Source organism: Anarhichas minor, unplaced genomic scaffold, assembly GCF_050575085.1.
Source record: "Anarhichas minor isolate MPS153535 unplaced genomic scaffold, ASM5057508v1 ptg000005l, whole genome shotgun sequence".
In the NCBI taxonomy this organism is placed as follows: domain Eukaryota; kingdom Metazoa; phylum Chordata; class Actinopteri; order Perciformes; family Anarhichadidae; genus Anarhichas; species Anarhichas minor.
The window spans coordinates 3,294,230-3,314,450 of NW_027466451.1; the positions used below are offsets into that span (position 1 = coordinate 3,294,230).

Genomic DNA, 20,221 nt, shown 5'->3' on the forward strand with positions numbered 1-20,221 from the left:
CCTCATTTGAAAATCCATCAACTTTGCCTTTTTTTTCTTAGTAACAAAGTTATGCCTTTTTATTTGCATTTCCACAACAAATATCAAAATGATAACGTTTAACCAAATGTCTTTTGAATTCAACAACAGAACATATTTTAATTTAAAAAAAATGTAATCAGCTAAATCAATTAAGCAGCTCATTAATATTTTTGTTATTGTGACAAATATGTCAAATTGTTTTTTCTGAGACAATTATAAGTTAAAAACTCGATGTGACATATCTGTCACAACAATATTTTCATAACGTTTTGTATAAAAATGAGTTAGATAAACATGGTTAGAACAGTTTAGATGTATTGTAGGACATGTTATGAAAGCAGTAGAATTGTTAAATGTGTTGAAACTTACCTTTAGCAACAAAAACAAGCTTTTTGCAATGAGCTAGTTCTGTCAAATCTGCTGACCAGCCGGGCAGGAAGTGATGGCATGGGTACCTAAACTAACTCTCTGTCACATGACCTCCCCAGGATGTTCCCTGTGTGTCACATTGGGACTTCAAGAGTTAAAATCAAGGATAACTTTCCAGGATATTAAAAGTGTCACTGTGGGTCCTTATAGAGATTGGCCTATAACGCTGATGTGGGAGCATTCAGTAACATTACAAAAGTCTTCACCCAGTCCAGGAATCAGAAGGAAGTGACTGATGGGGCTGTTAAAAAAATGTTTTCCTAAAGTAAAATTAATTGATTTCACCATACAATAGCTTCAGAAAGGGAAATAACAACAACAACAACATAAAGCTACTGTTTCATAATCAGTCTCTCTCTTTACAACAATGGAGAACAAGCAGGCTAAGAAACCAGACTACAGTCATGTGGTCTGTCTGTCGATCAAGTCACCAAGCTACAGAGTCACATGTCGATGTCATCATCATCCCTGCACACCGGGGTCATCTGCAGTTCATTGTACTGTTCAGGCCTTCAGGAACAATAAATGCACACGCTACCATGTGCAGCATTTCCTTAGATGTGAGGAAGATGTGGAAATTCTCAACGTTCTATAAAGCTAAGAATGCACAAGGACAGATGTTAAAAGGTTTCTCTCCCATGACTCACACTCTCCTTTGAGATAGAATGCATTATTAACATCCTACCGAGAACACTATGTTCACTGCTTCAGAGGGTTTTAATAGTTTTACAAGTTGTGAAGGAAACATGATATGAAGCCGGCGTTTGCAATAGAATCCAGTAAGTGAGCTGGAATCGACAGGGTTACAATAAAAAGGTCTATAAAAAAATCACCTTGGCTATTGTGATACCATCTGTGGCCTCGTTCTTTTTATCTGTGGTCTGATAAAAGCATCACTGACTTTGATTGTTAGGTCACAGTCCAAATGAGACATTAAATTAATTGCGTAGGAGTTTGCTTTATTTGTTTTTATTGGCTGACTATTTTCAGTGGCATTCATGGTTATGTAAGAACATGTCATCCGATGCAACAGTGATGTGTTTTGAGTAGTTTGTGAATAACAATGAAGAATAATATGGAAAAGGTAAAAATCAGGCAAGAAGAAAGTGTACCGTCACTGTTGATGCAGTTTTGACCTCCATTTCTTCTACATTGGTATTTCTCTCTTGCTTCCTTCAGAAAAGCTAGTTCCAAAGGTGTTGTTTCACATACAGTGTTTGTAGATGTAGACGTGTAGAAATGAAACCTATGAAATGACAACACAGCAGAAGTAAAGATCAGTGTGTCCCTCCCTCATTCACACCTCTCCCATCGCTCCAGTCAGGTCTGTGTATGTCGTTAAATGTATTACCTGTGTGTAACATGGACATCTGGTAATGCCTTTTGTTATGCTTTGTTTTTTCAACGCATTCTCACTCGCAACTCGTCGTATACTGACGCTTGGTCAGTGTCCTACTAGTTAGCTGTCTAGAGTTAATGTTCAACATGTCGTTATCTTGACTGACCAGTAACTCACGTCACTACAGAGGGAGTCTTTCTTCTATTGAGTCCAAAACAAGTGCAGACAAGTACATAAACACATATACGAGCCAAGAAAGTATACAATGTAAGACAGGGATGAAAACAAAGGGAGAGGTGCACTGAATGAGCTGATGAGGTGAGTGAGAGATAGAGTGGCAGAGCTGTGACAATAAGTTATTATTAATTCTTGATTTTTCCAATTCACTCAAAATTTTCATTTAAATCATGAAAGAATATTGTCATGCAGTGTGTTCATAGTTTCATCATATGTGTCATTCAAAGATAAAATATAAACAAGGGCAGTATTTATAAGGATACAGAAAGATGTATTATATGTATTAAAAATATAGTTTTATTATATCTTGTTATATGGTTTGCATCCTGCTCTTCACACATTTACACCAATAGAGCCACATTGTATATGCCGGTTTGATGCAGGCTGCACTAGTTACCTGTTAGGGCTGCTGACAACACAGAATGAAGTGAAAAGCCAAATAACTTTTATGATAAGATAACAGTCTTTGGTTCATATAAATGACGTTTTGTGGTGATCAGTCTCCTTATTATAATAATGACAAACATACATACATTCAATTCAATTCAATTTATTTTTGTATAGCCCAAAATCACGAATCATAAATTTGCCTCAGAGGTTTTTACAATCTGTACACATACGACATCCTCTGTCCCAGGACCCTCACATCCTCTGTCCCAGGACCCTCACATCCTCTGTCCCAGGACCCTCACATCAGAACAGGAAAAACTCCCCAAAAACCCTTTAACGGGGAGAAAAGAGGGAGATACCTGTGGGAGAGCAACAGAGGAGGATCCTCTATCAGGATGGACAGAAGTACGATAGATGTCATGTGCACAGAATGAACAACATAACAGAGTTACAACACATTCAATGTATGACAGAACCACGGCAGGAGACAGGGTCCAGGTATAACCATGAACCATGGAAACCTGCGAGGCGAGAAAGCACAGAGACTCCGGTGAAGAAACTAAATTAGTAATGTGCATGAATGAGGTATGAATTCATACAGAAGGAGAAATAGAAGAGGAGAGAGGAGCTCAGTCTATCCTAGGAAGTCCACCGGCAGTCTAGGCCTATAGCAGCTTATCTAGGGGCTAGTCCAAGGCAAACCTGAGCCAGCCCTAACTATAAACCTGATCCAGTTCTAACTATGAACCTGATCCAGCCCTAACTATGAACCTGAACCAGTTCTAACTATAAATCTGAGCCAGCCCTAACTATAAGCCTGAGTCAGCCCTAACTATAAACCTGATCCAGTTCTAACTATAAACCTGAACCAGCCCTAACTATAAACCTGAGCCAGCCCTAACTATAAACCTGAGCCAGCCCTAACTATAAACCTGAGCCAGCCCTAACTATGAACCTGAGCCAGCCCTAACTATAAACCTGAGCCAGCCCTAACTATAAACCTGAACCAGCCCTAACTATAAACCTGAGCCAGCCCTAACTATAAACCTGAACCAGCCCTAACTATAAACCTGAGCCAGCCCTAACTATAAACCTGAACCAGCCCTAACTATAAACCTGAACCAGCCCTAACTATAAACCTGAGCCAGCCCTAACTATAAACCTGAACCAGCCCTAACTATAAACCTGAACCAGCCCTAACTATAAACCTGAGCCAGCCCTAACTATGAACCTGAGCCAGCCCTAACTATAAACCTGAACCAGCCCTAACTATAAACCTGAGCCAGCCCTAACTATAAACCTGAACCAGCCCTAACTATAAACCTGAGCCAGCCCTAACTATAAACCTGAACCAGCCCTAACTATAAACCTGAACCAGCCCTAACTATAAACCTGAGCCAGCCCTAACTATAAACCTGAACCAGCCCTAACTATAAACCTGAGCCAGCCCTAACTATAAACCTGAGCCAGCCCTAACTATAAACCTGAACCAGCCCTAACTATAAACCTGAGCCAGCCCTAACTATGAACCTGAACCAGCCCTAACTATAACCCTGAGCCAGCCCTAACTATAAACCTGAGCCAGCCCTAACTATAAACCTGAGCCAGCCCTAACTATAAACCTGAACCAGCCCTAACTATAAACCTGAGCCAGCCCTAACTATGAACCTGAACCAGCCCTAACTATGAACCTGAACCAGCCCTAACTATAACCCTGAGCCAGCCCTAACTATAAACCTGAACCAGCCCTAACTATAAACCTGAACCAGCCCTAACTATAACCCTGAGCCAGCCCTAACTATAAACCTGAGCCAGCCCTAACTATAAACCTGAGCCAGCCCTAACTATAAACCTGAACCAGCCCTAACTATAAACCTGAGCCAGCCCTAACTATGAACCTGAACCAGCCCTAACTATGAACCTGAACCAGCCCTAACTATAACCCTGAACCAGCCCTAACTATAAACCTGAGCCAGCCCTAACTATGAACCTGAACCAGCCCTAACTATGAACCTGAACCAGCCCTAACTATAACCCTGAGCCAGCCCTAACTATGAACCTGAACCAGCCCTAACTATGAACCTGAACCAGCCCTAACTATAAACCTGAGCCAGCCCTAACTATAAACCTGAGCCAGCCCTAACTATAAACCTGAACCAGCCCTAACTATAAACCTGAGCCAGCCCTAACTATGAACCTGAACCAGCCCTAACTATGAACCTGAACCAGCCCTAACTATAACCCTGAGCCAGCCCTAACTATAAACCTGAGCCAGCCCTAACTATAAACCTGAACCAGCCCTAACTATAAACCTGAGCCAGCCCTAACTATAAACCTGAGCCAGCCCTAACTATGAACCTGAACCAGCCCTAACTATGAACCTGAACCAGCCCTAACTATAACCCTGAGCCAGCCCTAACTATAAACCTGAGCCAGCCCTAACTATAAACCTGAGCCAGCCCTAACTATAAACCTGAGCCGGCCCTAACTATAAACCTGAACCATGATGAAGGTCGATGGGAGTAAAGCCATCTAAACATATATCAGGGTTTACAGCTGTTTCTATGGTTACTCTATTTGAGGATAGATGGGTACTGGTTGAGGGAGGAGATTATTAATGTTCTCTCTTATAGTTATAATCTCATTATTAAAGAGGTTCATAAAGTCATTACTACTGAGGTCTAAAGGAATACTCTCTGTCAGCCTGGCTACAGTGCTGACGAGAAACCTGGGCTTGTTCTTATGTTTCTCTATTAATGATGAGTAATAAGCTGCTCTGGCATTACGGAGGGCCTTCTTATATGTCTTCAGACTGTCTCGCCAGACTAACCGAGATTCTTCCAAATTGGTGGAACGCCATGTTCAACAACAAAGTGTGTTATCATAATTATGCAGATGACACACAAATCTACATAACTATATCACCAGGGGACTATAATCCCATACAAGGGCTGGGTAACTGCACTGAACAAGTCAACAACTGGATGTAACAGAATTTTCTTCAATTAAACAAAGATAAAACAGAAGTAATTGTTTTTGGTACCAAGGACGAACGATTGAAAGTCAGCGCTCAGCTTCAATCACTGATGTTAAAAACCACAAACCAAGCCAGAAATCTAGGTGTAGTTATGGATTCAGACCTCAACCTGAACAGCCTCATCAAGACAATTACAAAGTTGTAATTAAACCTGAGCCAGCCCTAACTATAAACCTGAGCCAGCCCTAACTATAAACCTGAACCAGCCCTAACTATAAACCTGAGCCAGCCCTAACTATGAACCTGAGCCAGCCCTAACTATGAACCTGAGCCAGCCCTAACTATGAACCTGAGCCAGCCCTAACTATGAACCTGAGCCAGCCCTAACTATAAACCTGAACCAGCCCTAACTATAAACCTGAGCCAGCCCTAACTATAAACCTGAACCAGCCCTAACTATAAACCTGAGCCAGCCCTAACTATAAACCTGAACCAGCCCTAACTATGAACCTGAGCCAGCCCTAACTATGAACCTGAGCCAGCCCTAACTATAAACCTGAACCAGCCCTAACTATGAACCTGAGCCAGCCCTAACTATAAACCTGAACCAGCCCTAACTATAAACCTGAGCCAGCCCTAACTATAAACCTGAGCCAGCCCTAACTATAAACCTGAGCCAGCCCTAACTATGAACCTGAGCCAGCCCTAACTATAAACCTGAACCAGCCCTAACTATAAACCTGAGCCAGCCCTAACTATAAACCTGAGCCAGCCCTAACTATAAACCTGAGCCAGCCCTAACTATAAACCTGAGCCAGCCCTAACTATAAACCTGAGCCAACCCTAACTATTACAAAATTGTCTTGATGCCTCCTATCACCTGAAGAATATATCAAGGATTAGAGGATTTATGTCTCAACAGGATGTGTAAAAACTTGTCCATGCATTTATCTTCAGCAGACTGGACTACTGTAACGGTGTGTTTACAGGTCTCTGTAAAAAGTCAGTCAGAAAGCTGCAGCTGATTCAGAACGCTGCAGCTCGAGTCCTCACTAAGACCAGGAGGGTGGATCACATCACTCCAGTTCTGAGGTCTTTGCACTGGCTTCCTGTCCAGCAAAGAATTGACTTTAAAATCCTGCTGTTGGTTTATAAAGCACTGAATGGTTTAGGGCCAAAATACATCTCTGATCTGCTGCTACCTTATGAACCATCCCGACCCCTTAGGTCGTCTGGGACCGGTCTACTTTCTGTTCCCAGAGTCAGAACTAAACATGGAGAAGCAGCGTTCAGTTCTTCTGCTCCACATATCTGGAACAAAGTCCAGAAAGCTGCAGGTCTGCTGAGACCCTCAGCTCCTTTAAATCAAGACTGAAGACTTTTCTGTTTGCTGCCTTTAATTGAACCACATTTAAGGATATTAATACATTTCTGCATTGTGCTACTGTATTTTATTTCTTACACTGCTTTTTACTGTTTTAATGACTGTTTTTAATGTTTCAATGAATGTTCTTAATTGTTTTTAAATCTCCTTTTCTTTTGCCTTATGTTTTGATGCTTTCAATGGTTTTATGTGAAGCACTTTGAATTACCTTGTTGTTGAAATGTGAGATACAAATAAACTTGCCTTGCCTTCTTTGGGATTCATTCTCTACTATTAAGTTACACAAGGTTGAGAACTTCTGCTTTAGCCTATTTGAAACTATTAAAACGGATTTTTCCGCCAAACGTGAAGGCAGCATGCTGGTCACCATAGAAACAGGACGCCATGAGGCAGCAGCACTGCATTTGTCTCTTCAGGACTCTTCTCCTCTTGTCGCAGGAGTTACTGTTGACGCTGGCTACATCGGTGTTTCTGCGCAATTAGTGAACCACAACCACGGACAGGAGCGGGACACGAAGAGGAAGAAGATGCCGCTGTTAGTAACAGACTACTCGTGGACACAGACGGACTCCACGGTCTGTCTCAGTGTTCCACTCAAAGGAGCGAGAGTGAGTAAAGTGGACATCCTGTCAACGGAGGAATACCTGAAGGTAAAGTTACCGGAAGTAAGGTTTGGTACCTTTCATGCTAGCTGACAGCAATACACGTCGTGCTTCTGTACTCTACGGTGTTGTAACTCACAGGGGCGTTTCCAGGATGTGAGGACCATCGGGGTTTAGACCGGCCCATGTGTGTGTGTGTGTGTGTGTGTGTGTGTGTGTGTGCTGGGTAAACCAGCTCTATTTTGATGCTCTTTTATGCACTCTGGCACTTAATCACACCGCATATGTCTTAATCATTGGGGAAATGAGATGGGTACCTCAAAAACTGTTGTATAATTATAAACTGTGTTTTAAAGATAGTAGGAGTTCTTAGTAAGTCGTTTTAGATTGAGTAGAAACAGAATACTTCACAACTGCTATCACGTATAGTGACTTGAGTTAGTCAGAGTTATAGTGACACATTTGTGTTTACAACTGTGTCCCTTAAGGGGAGGGGCTTAATTAAGTCAAATCAGAAGTTAAAAAGACAGCAAAACATGTCCAAACCTTTCCAACACACAACAAGCATTACATGAAGACAAGCAGACTAACACGTAGCAGACAACAGCACCAGGCAGCACAGTCTCAGACAAGCTTATAATACAAGCAGTAAGACAAACACGCCAAACAAAACCAGTGCAGCAAGAGAACACCCGGGATTTCAACCACATACGCACGCAAATATCTGCAGATGACATGCACCACCGCCTCACTTACCTCCTCGGGCCGGGCGGAGGTAGATGGGAGCTCGTAGGCTGTGTTACCATGTTGCGTGGTGTCAAGTGATACAGCAATGTAACCCGTCATGCTTTTGAGACGCCATGTTCTGATGTCTCTTAGCTTAGTGAGCACTAGAAAGTGACATCTACAGGACGTTGGACACACAGGGATTTGATGGAATTTTAAGGACATTTTAAATCTGTTTAAAATATGATTATTATTTTTTGAAATGCATTGATACTATGCTTGGGAATATCGATACACTATTGTGGAAAAAAAAGATTGCAATAGTCACAAATATCGATAATCTTGCACAGCCCAAACTCATACACTGATGGCATGGGGCTACCATACAAGGTGCCACCTGCCCATCAGGACTAAACTAACTCACACTCACACTCATCCAGACACCAATGGTGAGCTGTTGGACACATAGACGTGGACTGGAGGAGTCGGAGTTGGGGATCGAACAGCCGATCTACCTGCCGCACCTGTAACTGCTTTTGCTTAAGTAGAGATCTGAGTATTTCCTCCACTACTGTAAGTTAACATTAGTTTATTGAAATATTGAAAGTGCTGAAATGTAGCCTACTTCATATTATCAATCATAAAACATAGGCTCACTTCTTAGCCTAAGCTGCATTCTCTATTAAAAGATGGATTTGTTTTGTTCACCTGATGCAGTCTCAGGTGACCTCAAATGGAGAAAACATGATGACGTGTCCTTGAATTGTACGACGAGGTGCAGTGGAATAAAGGCAGCTCTTCATGCTAGAAAACCTTCACTGGTGCCCCACCACATGCGACTGGTGCCCCTGCCTCTCAAACAGCCGGAGTCTGCCACTTCATGGCTGTATTTTATAATGTGTAACGTTTGGTATTTCTCCCCAAACAGTATATCATGTTTTCCACGTTATTTTCTGCACAGGTGCATTACCCACCATATCTGTTCGAAGCCTTCCTCTTTGAACCCGTTGATGACGACAGAAGCACAGCAAAGGTTGGAGACGGAGTTGCAGTTTTCAGTTTGCCAAAGAGGACCAATAAAGTGTGGGAGCATCTGATGATGACTACAAGTAAGAGCATCTAGCTGACCGTGTAGTCATTTCACGTACCATCGACCTCCTTTCTGCTGCAGCACACTGCATAATGTCCCGTTCAGGCCGTATGCTCCAGGACCTCTTGTGGTTTCAGAGACTCACACTTTCTCAGAAGACCTTTTATAACCTGTTATGCTGCCACTGCCTGCCTGCTGACTCCTCACTCACTACTCTTAACTGGCCTTTAGGGGCAGCTAGTGATAACACAGCTAAGTGCACTCACAGCTAATGGAACTACCACGAGGCACTGCTGTACCTGCTGCAACTCAGCTGTTGCTAAGTGGGCAGACAGCTTGGTGGGTTGACATTAGTATTTGAAAAGATTGTATGGTGCGTCTTCTTTGTTTCTTATAATTTGAGCATACATCGGCTCTCTTCTTTAGTTTGGATGAAGTGTGCCTTACATTTAGGACGCCTTACAGCCCATTGTGGTCTAGACACTAATGAATAAAACCCACATTAGACAAGTGTTGGTTGTATTCATTCAATCCTACAATACAGCAGTGGTTTCTGATCTACACACAAATATTATTGTTTCAAATAAAAGTAATAGAAATCTAATAATGTATGTATATAAAAGGAGTTTCATCAAAAAGATATATGGCTGTGGTTACATTTATATACAAACTGTTGTACAGATGCTGTCATGTGTGAACTTATCTGTTGGGGGTTTCTAGACTCTCTTGACGTCGCTCGATTCACAAATGTGTTTGAGACTGTGTTTGAAATGTGTTTGAGACTGAAATGACCACAGGGACGAGCCGGCATCTGTGGCTTCATTTAGCTTTCTGACACACTGACTACATTTTCATGCACAATAATATTTTTTCCAAATATGACAATATTTCGAATTTGATACGGGGTCATGAAACAGCATATTCTGTTTGGATATTCTGAATGGAGCTTTAAACGATTCTGCCATTATGCAGTGATGCACACTGCTGTTTCTGATTATGATCTTTAAAGTATTTTAGTAAGGGGTGTCTAAACAGAGAGGTACACAGACAGACAGATGGACGGACATAAGTAGACAGACAGAGAGAGAGACAGACAGACAGACAGACAGACAGACATAAGTAGACAGACAGACAGACAGACAGACAGTCAGACAGACATAAGTAGACGGACAGAGAGACAGACAGACAGACAGACAGACAGACATAAGTAGACGGACAGACAGACAGACAGTCAGACAGACAGACATAAGTAGACGGACAGAGAGACAGACAGACAGTCAGACAGACATAAGTAGACGGACAGAGAGACAGACAGACAGACAGACAGACAGACATAAGTAGACGGACAGACAGACAGACAGTCAGACAGACAGACATAAGTAGACGGACAGAGAGACAGACAGACAGACAGACATAAGTAGACAGACAGACAGACAGACAGTCAGACAGACAGACATAAGTAGACAGACAGACAGACAAGGACCAAGACCTCACACCACAAGAACAGTTTCTTCAGTTCTGCAGTTGGGTTCATCAACAAAGCCGGGACCCCCACTGACTGACTCTGACATCCCTAGGACAATGTCCTACTGTTACACACCCTTTCTATATTAAAATGCACTTTCAACTTTTATAATACACTTGTTTTAACGTACTGTTATCTGTTTGTTTGTTTGTTTGTTTACCATATTTTACTGTACATTTTTATATTTTTATATTTTTTAAATTATGTCTCGATTATTGCTCATTATTGTTCATTGTATATTCTTATGCACCAATCACCAAGTCAAACTCCTTGTATGTGTAACGTCCTTGGCAATAAATGTTTCTCATTCTGATTTGAAGTCAATTAATATTTAGCCAGAGATCATCAGATTTGAAGTCTCCAATAGCATCCATGAAATGAATCCACCAACATACTTAATATGTTTCAGATGATAAAGAAAAGAAGGAGGTCAGAGAGAGGGCTCTGTTGAAATACCAGGAGAAGCTCTCTGCACAGTCCACGTCCAAGGCCAAGAAAGAGCATGCAGAGAAGAAGTATGCGCTGCAGAAAATGATGAAGGTAACAAACTCAGTGACACCACAATCTACTTATGAATCACATCACCAAGGGTCCACAATGACCGTTGGAAATCTGCTGTGGAATCTAGAAGCACTTGTTCACAGTGTATTCTACCTGATCTCAGCTTGAAGAGGAGAAAAGAGACAGTATCCAGAAAATCAAGGACAAAGAGCGAGAGAGAACCACAGCAGAGCTGGCAGCATGGCAACTGAGACAGAAAGAAAACGCAGAGCAAGAAGAACAACTCAAGCTCCACAGGCACAGAGACAGTCTAAACAAATGGGGAGCCATGACAGAGAAGCAGGGAAGTGGATGTTTAGCTGTCAAACTGGGTAAGTGGGTAAGGCATTCCCTGTGTGGTCCAATCTGCTCCGACACTAGTTGGTTTTTGCACTTTTAATGAACACATTCCTGCATTTAGATCAAAGAGGTGACAGTGAAGCAAAGAGCAAGAGAACACCAGAGGACCTGCCTGCTCCGAGACTCGCTGGAAACATTCAAGTCACATTCACTCCGCGACTTTTTCCAACAGCCCTCAGGGAATCAAGAGTGCCAGAGGAGGAAGAGGTGAGACGTTCTGACCTCCTTTCTGTCATTTGCAGGGTTTTCCCTCGTCGTTAAACAGCAGTGAGCATAATGTAGAGATTCCTCTGTGCTGTACTCAACGTGTCGGCATTCACACACAGCCTTCAGGATCTCAACATTCACACACCGACGACAGCCCTCAGGATCTCAACATTCACACATTCACACACCGACGATACAGCCCTCAGGATCTCAACATTCACACATTCACACACCGATGACACAGCCCTCAGGATCTCAACATTCACACATTCACACACCGACGACACAGCCCTCAGGATCTCAACATTCACACAACGATGACACAACCTTCAGGATCTCAACATTCACACATTGACACACCGATGACACAGCCCTCAGGATCTCAACATTCACACAACGATGACACAACCTTCAGGATCTCAACATTCACACATTGACACACCGATGACACAGCCCTCAGGATCTCAACATTCACACATTCACACACCGACAACACAGCCCTCAGGATCTCAACATTCAAACATTCACACACCGACAACACAGCCTTCAGGATCTCAACACTCACACATTCACACACCGACGACACAGCCTTCAGGATCTCAACATTCACACATTCACACACCGACGACACAGCCTTCAGGATCTCAACATTCACACATTCACACACCGACGACACAGCCCTCAGGATCTCAACATTCACACATTCACACACCGACGACACAGCCTTCAGGATCTCAACATTCACACATTCACACACCGACGACACAGCCCTCAGGATCTCAACATTCACACATTCACACACCGACGACACAGCCTTCAGGATCTAAACATTCACACATTCACACAGTCACACACCGACGACACAGCCTTCAGGATCTCAACATTCACACATTCACACAGTCACACACCGACGACACAGCCCTCAGGATCTAAACATTCACACATTCACACACCGATGACACTGCCTTCAGGATCTAAACATTCACACATTCACACGTTCACACACCGACGACACTGCCTTCAGGATCTAAACATTCACACATTCACACAGTCACACACCGACAACACAGCCCTCATGATCTAAACATTCACACATTCACACACCGACGACACTGCCTTCAGCATCTAAACATTCACACATTCACACAGTCACACACCGACGACACAGCCTTCAGGATCTCAACATTCACACATTCACACACCGACAACACAGCCCTCAGGATCTCAACATTCAAACATTCACACACCGACAACACAGCCTTCAGGATCTCAACACTCACACATTCACACACCGACGACACAGCCTTCAGGATCTCAACATTCACACATTCACACACCGACGACACAGCCTTCAGGATCTCAACATTCACACATTCACACACCGACGACACAGCCCTCAGGATCTCAACATTCACACATTCACACACCGACGACACAGCCTTCAGGATCTCAACATTCACACATTCACACACCGACGACACAGCCCTCAGGATCTCAACATTCACACATTCACACACCGACGACACAGCCTTCAGGATCTAAACATTCACACATTCACACACCGACGACACAGCCTTCAGGATCTCAACATTCACACATTCACACAGTCACACACCGACGACACAGCCCTCAGGATCTAAACATTCACACATTCACACACCGATGACACTGCCTTCAGGATCTAAACATTCACACATTCACACGTTCACACACCGACAACACAGCCCTCATGATCTAAACATTCACACATTCACACACCGACGACACTGCCTTCAGCATCTAAACATTCACACATTCACACAGTCACACACCGACGACACAGCCTTCAGGATCTCAACATTCACACATTCACACACAGCCTTCAGGATCTCAACATTCACACATTCACACACAGCCTTCAGGATCTCAACATTCACACATTCACACACCGACGACACAGCCTTCAGGATCTCAACATTCACACATTCACACACAGCCTTCAGGATCTCAACATTCACACATTCACACACCGACGACACAGCCCTCAGGATCTCAACATTCACACATTCACACACCGACGACACAGCCCTTAGGATCTAAACATTCACACATTCACACACCGACGACACAGCGCTCAGGATCTCAACATTCACACATTCACACACCGACGACACAGCCCTCAGGATCTAAACATTCACACATTCACACACCGACGACACAGCCCTCAGGATCTCAACATTCACACATTCACACACCGACGACACAGCCTTCAGGATCTAAACATTCACACACCGACGACACTGCCCTCAGGATCTCAACATTCACACATTCACACACCGACGACACAGCCCTCAGGATCTCAACATTCACACATTCACACACCGACGACACAGCCCTCAGGATCTCAACATTCACACATTCACACACCGACGACACAGCCCTCAGGATCTCAACATTCACACACCGACGACACTGCCTTCAGGATCTAAACATTCACACATTCACACAGTCACACACCGACGACACTGCCTTCAGGATCTAAACATTCACACATTCACACAGTCACACACCGACGACACAGCCCTCAGGATCTAAACATTCACACATTCACACACCGACGACACAGCCCTCAGGATCTAAACATTCACACATTCACACACCGACGACACAGCCTTCAGGATCTCAACATTCACACATTCACACACCGACGACACAGCCCTCAGGATCTAAACATTCACACACCGACGACACTGCCTTCAGGATCTAAACATTCACACATTCACACAGTCACACACCGACGACACAGCCTGCAGGATCTAAACATTCACACAGTCACACACCGATGACACAGCCTTTGGGAGCAATTTGTGGCTCGGTGTCTTACCAAAGGACACTTGGACACGCGGACTGGAGGAGCCGGTCTTTCGTTTAGTGGACGACCTGCTGTGCTTTCCAATGTCCCTTTAAATGTGCATGTGGCACTTATTCACTTCAATGATACAGTAAATAATTTCAATGCATTTATTAACCTCTGGACTCCAATAGCTTTTATGTGTTCAATGTTCAGAACATATCCCACATATTCTGAACACATTGGAGGTGAAGACTGAAGCTACCTGAATCAGTACCAGACACCAGATGTCCTGTCAGTACAAGGACAGTGTCTTTACTTAGACGACGGTGGTTATACTGAAATGTTCTGATCAAAGTTGTTGCCAGGAACGATCCGCTGGATATCGCTTCCAAATTCTACGCCCTTGATTATCTCTACCATTGAAATGTTACAGTAAGCGACAATTCCTGTATAGTATGCCTTTAAATATGAAACATTCCCAGAAAATAACGTTTCTCTCATCAAAGTTATATGTAAAGCTTGAATGCACCATATGCTTTTTGAGTGGAATTACAATTTAACCAACAGTGGCTCAAAAAACAAGCTGAAGCCAGGCGTGCAGTGAACGCAGACGTTGATGAGCTGGAGGACCTGAAGGAGGAGGAGAGGAACCCTGACTGGTTAAAGGACAAAGGGGAGTAAGTGACGTCTATTTAACAGCATGTGGTTTTGTGAACCACGGGATCACTAAATTGACTCTTTCCTTCAGCAAATGTTTTGTGACTGGGGACCACCTGGGGGCAGTGAACGCCTACAGCCTGGCTATCAGGCTCAATAGAAAGATCCCAGCTCTGTATTCAAACAGGGCGGCCTGCCATCTGAAGTTAAAACATCTTCACAAGGCCATCGAGGACTCCTCTAAGGTCGGTACTATCCCGGTGTTTGACATTGTGGTCATCTGTACTCTACTGCATGTAGCAGAGTCCATTGAGGTAGAGCTGCACTGCACATGTTGGTGTCTTGAAACTGTACAAGGAGAGAGGCTAAATAATTCCACCACTGCAGCCTCTGCACCGCCGATACAGTTCTTCAAATTGGACACATGTTGAGTGGTAATCATGTTGAGATTGATCATGTTTAACAGTCCCTATTGTTATCAGTCGGATTTACTTTCTACCGGCTTGAGTTCTTTGTACTTTACTTGGCGAATCATTGTGACAGTAAAGCTGCATTAAGCCATTATGTAAAGTAGGAATAAACATCTGCACACGTTTCTCTGCAGGCGCTTGATCTGTTGACTCCACCAGTTGCTGCCAATGCAGCTGCCAGAGCCAGAGTCAATGTCCGCCGAGGATCTGCTTTCTGCCAGCTCCAGCTCTATGCAGAAGGTCTGACGGGCAACAGGGACACTGTTTCTATACACCTTTGAATTTCATGTCTTGGTTTTAATGATACACACAGTTTCTGTATTGTGTTTAAAGACATAGAGTAAAGTAACAATACATAACTGAAGCATGTCTTTTCACAATGATAAGTGAATGGCGACCATGTCCACCTGCTCTGTGCTGTCGGCTAACCGACCTGTGGCATGTTTTCTCAGGCCTACAAGACTACCAAGCTGCTCTACAGATTGACCCTCACAACCAAGCACTGCAGGCGGACACACAGAGCATCAGAGACATTATTCAAGGCACTGCAGCGACTCTGGAGACACAGTGAAGCACAGCCTACTGTGCATATCGTGTACGGCTGTTTACTGTTGGTGTTATTTGTCTGTTACCCAAAGGTTTAATAAATGACAGCAAAGACTCAAAGACTGCTGCATATCTGTTTGATCCCTGCTGTATTCATGAAGCTACAGGCTTCAAGCTGCAAGCATGTGAAGGCTACAGACCTGTGTCAGTGTGTTTTACTGATGAATGTGATGTACAGTATAAGCTAATACATAATATCAAGTCACCTCAGTTATCTATTTGAGGTTAAGACAAAGAAGAAATCAATACTTGATGCTCTATTAAGTACTGTATATAAAGAAAGTTAGACATGATTTGCTTGTTGTCTCTTATATTATATTATGATTTGCCAAACAAATCAGAAAATCGTGTCTGTTACGTCAAAGTAAATAGAACAATTGTCAACATGTTACAGTGTCCTTAAACTTTGATCATTACAGTTTAGATACCCTAAGTCCCAGTTCCCATCACAGACAGACACAGATCACATCCAGCTGTGTCCAATCAGATGAAGACAATAAGGTCAGTGAAGTGGACCAATCCGTCTCTCGTCTTTCTGAACATGTCTCATATCAGAGGACTCGTTCAGGCTCATTTGGAGACAACGCTGTGATGTTTCATCGTTAATGACCCATTAGATACAGGTGTGTTCACTTCTTCACTTTGACCCGAGGAAGACCATCTGGGGTTGAAACATATCAGTTATGTGCTCCTGATCTAACAGCTGTGTCATTTTTTCATGTCCATAATTTGTTCTCGACTTTTCTGCGTCTCTTCATCAGGGCAGAAAGCAGGACTCGTGGTAGTTATGAAACATCAAATACTGTGTGCGAGTGTGTCTGTTGGGTTAATGCTTATAAGTTTAATAACCTATGCTGTCAGCCCCGCTGTTCAGACCAGCGATCACAACCACAGTCCGCTGCAGCTCTTTAAACGTAGAAATACATGTAAAACATCAGTCGAGTTGCTTTCGTCCTCTCCTGCTGAGGCTTCAGCCCTGTGCTCTGAACAGAGAGTCATGTGGCTGCAGGAGGGTGCTCTCTGGTGGTTGTTGGTGCACACTGCAGCTAGGGAAGAACCAGTTGGATAAAGAAAGTCTGTTGTGTTTTATGCACTCTTGCACAATTTGCGTAATGTGCTGCAGTTAAGCTGCTCACTGAGATGTAGTTTGCCAGTGAATTCCAGCATTGCTGTTTTCACAAATATATTTTAATTGTGCATCAGTGATTCAATTTATGTTGTATGTGTGTTTCTGTTGTGAAAATATGAGCTCTCTTAATTATTTTGCTTGGTTATGAATGATATTGTAATTGTGAAATCAAAGTTGTGCCAATGTTGTTCAACAGAAGTGTGTGAATTGGAGTGTTAAATTGATTTCATTAGCTTTACTCTGTGATCAGGAACACTCATAGAGTTAGCTTAAAGGTAATTTCATAACTAAGTCTACCAGCAGGAGCTGCTAGCCAGACGTCCTCCACTGTGGCCTCCCTTCCCAGAGCTCCAGCCCTGGAAAAACTAAGAGCACAGATATCCCGCTACAATAACCAGAGTCCATGGGGACAAGGAAAAGAAGATGTCTGAAGTTCCACCTGGAACAAAGTCAGGCATTTATGCTGCTCCCAAAAGGCCCTTTCTCCAGTAGGCATCAGCCCACACCACCATCTCATCAGGACCAGGCTTATGCTCACCTCACTGAGCACTCGCACAGGGTGAGGCTCAGGTGGCCACAATAGAACATCTTGTTGCTGTCCTCCGCTGTCTCAGCCATGGTCACTTTGCCCGGGGCTCTCTCCCCGGAGCTAGCCAGAGACATCGGTAAGCAAATACGCCTGTGACTGTCCTGACCCTTATCACCTTCTACACCTTTAATGAACATTGCACCACATTGCTGGATGAAGTGGCACCTCTAAAGGAAAGGACCAGGGCTGCCTACAACACTTCTCCGTGGATGACAGACGCTGTCTGCAGCTTGAGACGCAGGACAGAGCGGCTCTGGAAAGCCACTAAACTAGAAGTGCATCGCTCATAGACTCATATCTCAGAGTTTCTTTTAATGCTGGAGTAAAGGAAGCTAGAACTGCTTATTTTGCCAACTTAATCTCTTCCTCAAAGAGAAATCCCAAGATTTAGTTTGACACAATTAAGAGAATTGTTTCACTGTCTGTCTCTACATTACCATGCTGTTCTGTTGATGATTGGAACAAGTTCCTTACCTATTTGATTGATAAGGTAATACAGTAGCTATTAGGTCTGGTATTCAGCCTGGGATCTGTTCATCTACATGTAGCTCCTCTCAATCTCCTGCTGTTCTGGACTCTTTCCAGCCTATCAGCCTTCAAGACCTGATGGACTTAATTAACAAAACAAAGCCATCATCTTGTCCTCTGGATGTAATACAAACCTCTCTATTCCAGAAAGTTCTGCTAATTATTGGCCCTGATGTAACATCTATTGTTAATTCCTCATTGTCTACAGGAAGTGTCCCGTCCTACTTTAAGCATGCCACTATCCAGCCCATATTAAAGAAACCCAACTGAGATCCTGCTTTGCCTATGAACTAAGGCCAGTGGTGTATAAAGTACCCAAAAGTCATACTTGAGTAAAAGTAAAGATACCTTACTGGAAAACTACTCCAGTAAAAGTAAAAGTCACCTATTAGAATACTACTTGAGTAAAAGTCTTAAAGTATCTGATATTTATTGTACTTAAGTATCAAAAGTAATTTTCTGATATTAAATGTACTTAAGTATTGAAAGTAAAAGTACAAGTAAATGCTGTTAATAAAAAAGCAAAGGGTCAGAATTTTGAGAATTATGAAGTTTATTATTTTAAGTGCTGTGGCACCAGGACCAAGGACATGGAGCTGTGTTGAACATAATTGGTTTGGCTGTGATCCATCCAGGAGCAACAATGTTCAACATAACATATTGTACATAAGTATACTTTTGCATCTACTATGAACTTATCATCATAATTCTCCTCTAGTCGCAATATGACACTATGAAGGAGTTGTAACAGTGCGTTTATAAGTATGCTCATTCCGACTAGAGGATGTAGAGGGCAAATGCATCATATTGTGTTCAGCAGAAAATATCCACTTGATGCATCAGGTCAGTGTTGTGAGAAAGGACACCTGCCTTGTGAACTCCTATGGGCCTGATTTGAACACAAAGGTTTTGCTCAAGCTGAATCTGCAATTGGGCGACTGTTACCATCATAACTCCATCTGATCATCCACAAAATGACTCAAATATCAAAACATGATCGATACTAAAGCAGCACCGAAAGTAACAACCCAGTCATTACCTGAACCTGAAAAATGTCCTGTTCATCTTCAAAAGAAGTTGGTTTTCAAAATTGCGAGAATTCCGTCTCGCTCTTCTTGGGCTGAAGACTAGTCCTGCGATGCTAAACAGCCTTTCACAGGCCGCTGAGGCAGGTAGAGGTGTGTTCAGCTTCACACACAGCTTGCGCACAGCTGGGAAGGATTCCCCTAATGCTGCGCTCTCACGGCTCCTGTCAATCCTATGGTGTGGTGGCTAGCTAACGTTAAGTTAGCTAGCCACCACACAACACAATCTCACAACTGTCAACACTTCCTCAGCTCACTAACTCGCTAGCGATCCACGGATGTTGGTCTTCGTCACCACCGTAGTTTGTTGCGGGAGTAGCAGGTGCTTCCATTTCTGCTTCCGTCATGAAATCAGTCATCGTAGAGTGGAATTATACTCATGTAGTCTCGCTAGCTATAGCATGTAGCATCCTGGGCATCACTGGGAATCTAAACACCGCGGCTTTGAGAGCACTTGTTTGTAATTGCGCATTAACGTGATTAACCAATGATTTAAC

The 20,221-nt window shown here is 43.2% G+C and overlaps 1 protein-coding gene across 1 annotated transcript; it reads left to right on the top strand.

Annotated features, from left to right (window-relative positions):
* The first annotated feature begins 7,304 nt into the window (after positions 1 to 7,304).
* On the top strand, positions 7,305 to 16,431 carry dnaaf4 (dynein axonemal assembly factor 4). The gene is made up of 9 exons (XM_076076306.1): positions 7,305 to 7,427; positions 9,067 to 9,214; positions 11,130 to 11,260; positions 11,385 to 11,592; positions 11,682 to 11,827; positions 15,228 to 15,337; positions 15,409 to 15,562; positions 15,922 to 16,027; positions 16,240 to 16,431. The coding sequence occupies exons 1-9, from the start codon at positions 7,305 to 7,307 to the stop codon at positions 16,356 to 16,358; spliced, it is 1,245 nt and encodes a 414-aa protein (XP_075932421.1). The 3' UTR covers positions 16,359 to 16,431.
* Positions 16,432 to 20,221: the final 3,790 nt, after the last annotated feature.

Bases quoted from the DNA above. Each gene is read 5' to 3' on its own strand.
- dnaaf4 (XM_076076306.1), top strand. From the start codon at position 7,305: ATGCCGCTGTTAGTAACAGACTACTCGTGGACACAGACGGACTCCACG. The intron at 7,428-9,066 runs GTAAAGTTACCG...TTTTCTGCACAG, and splicing joins CAACGGAGGAATACCTGAAG to GTGCATTACCCACCATATCT. The intron at 11,261-11,384 runs GTAACAAACTCA...ACCTGATCTCAG, and splicing joins CGCTGCAGAAAATGATGAAG to CTTGAAGAGGAGAAAAGAGA.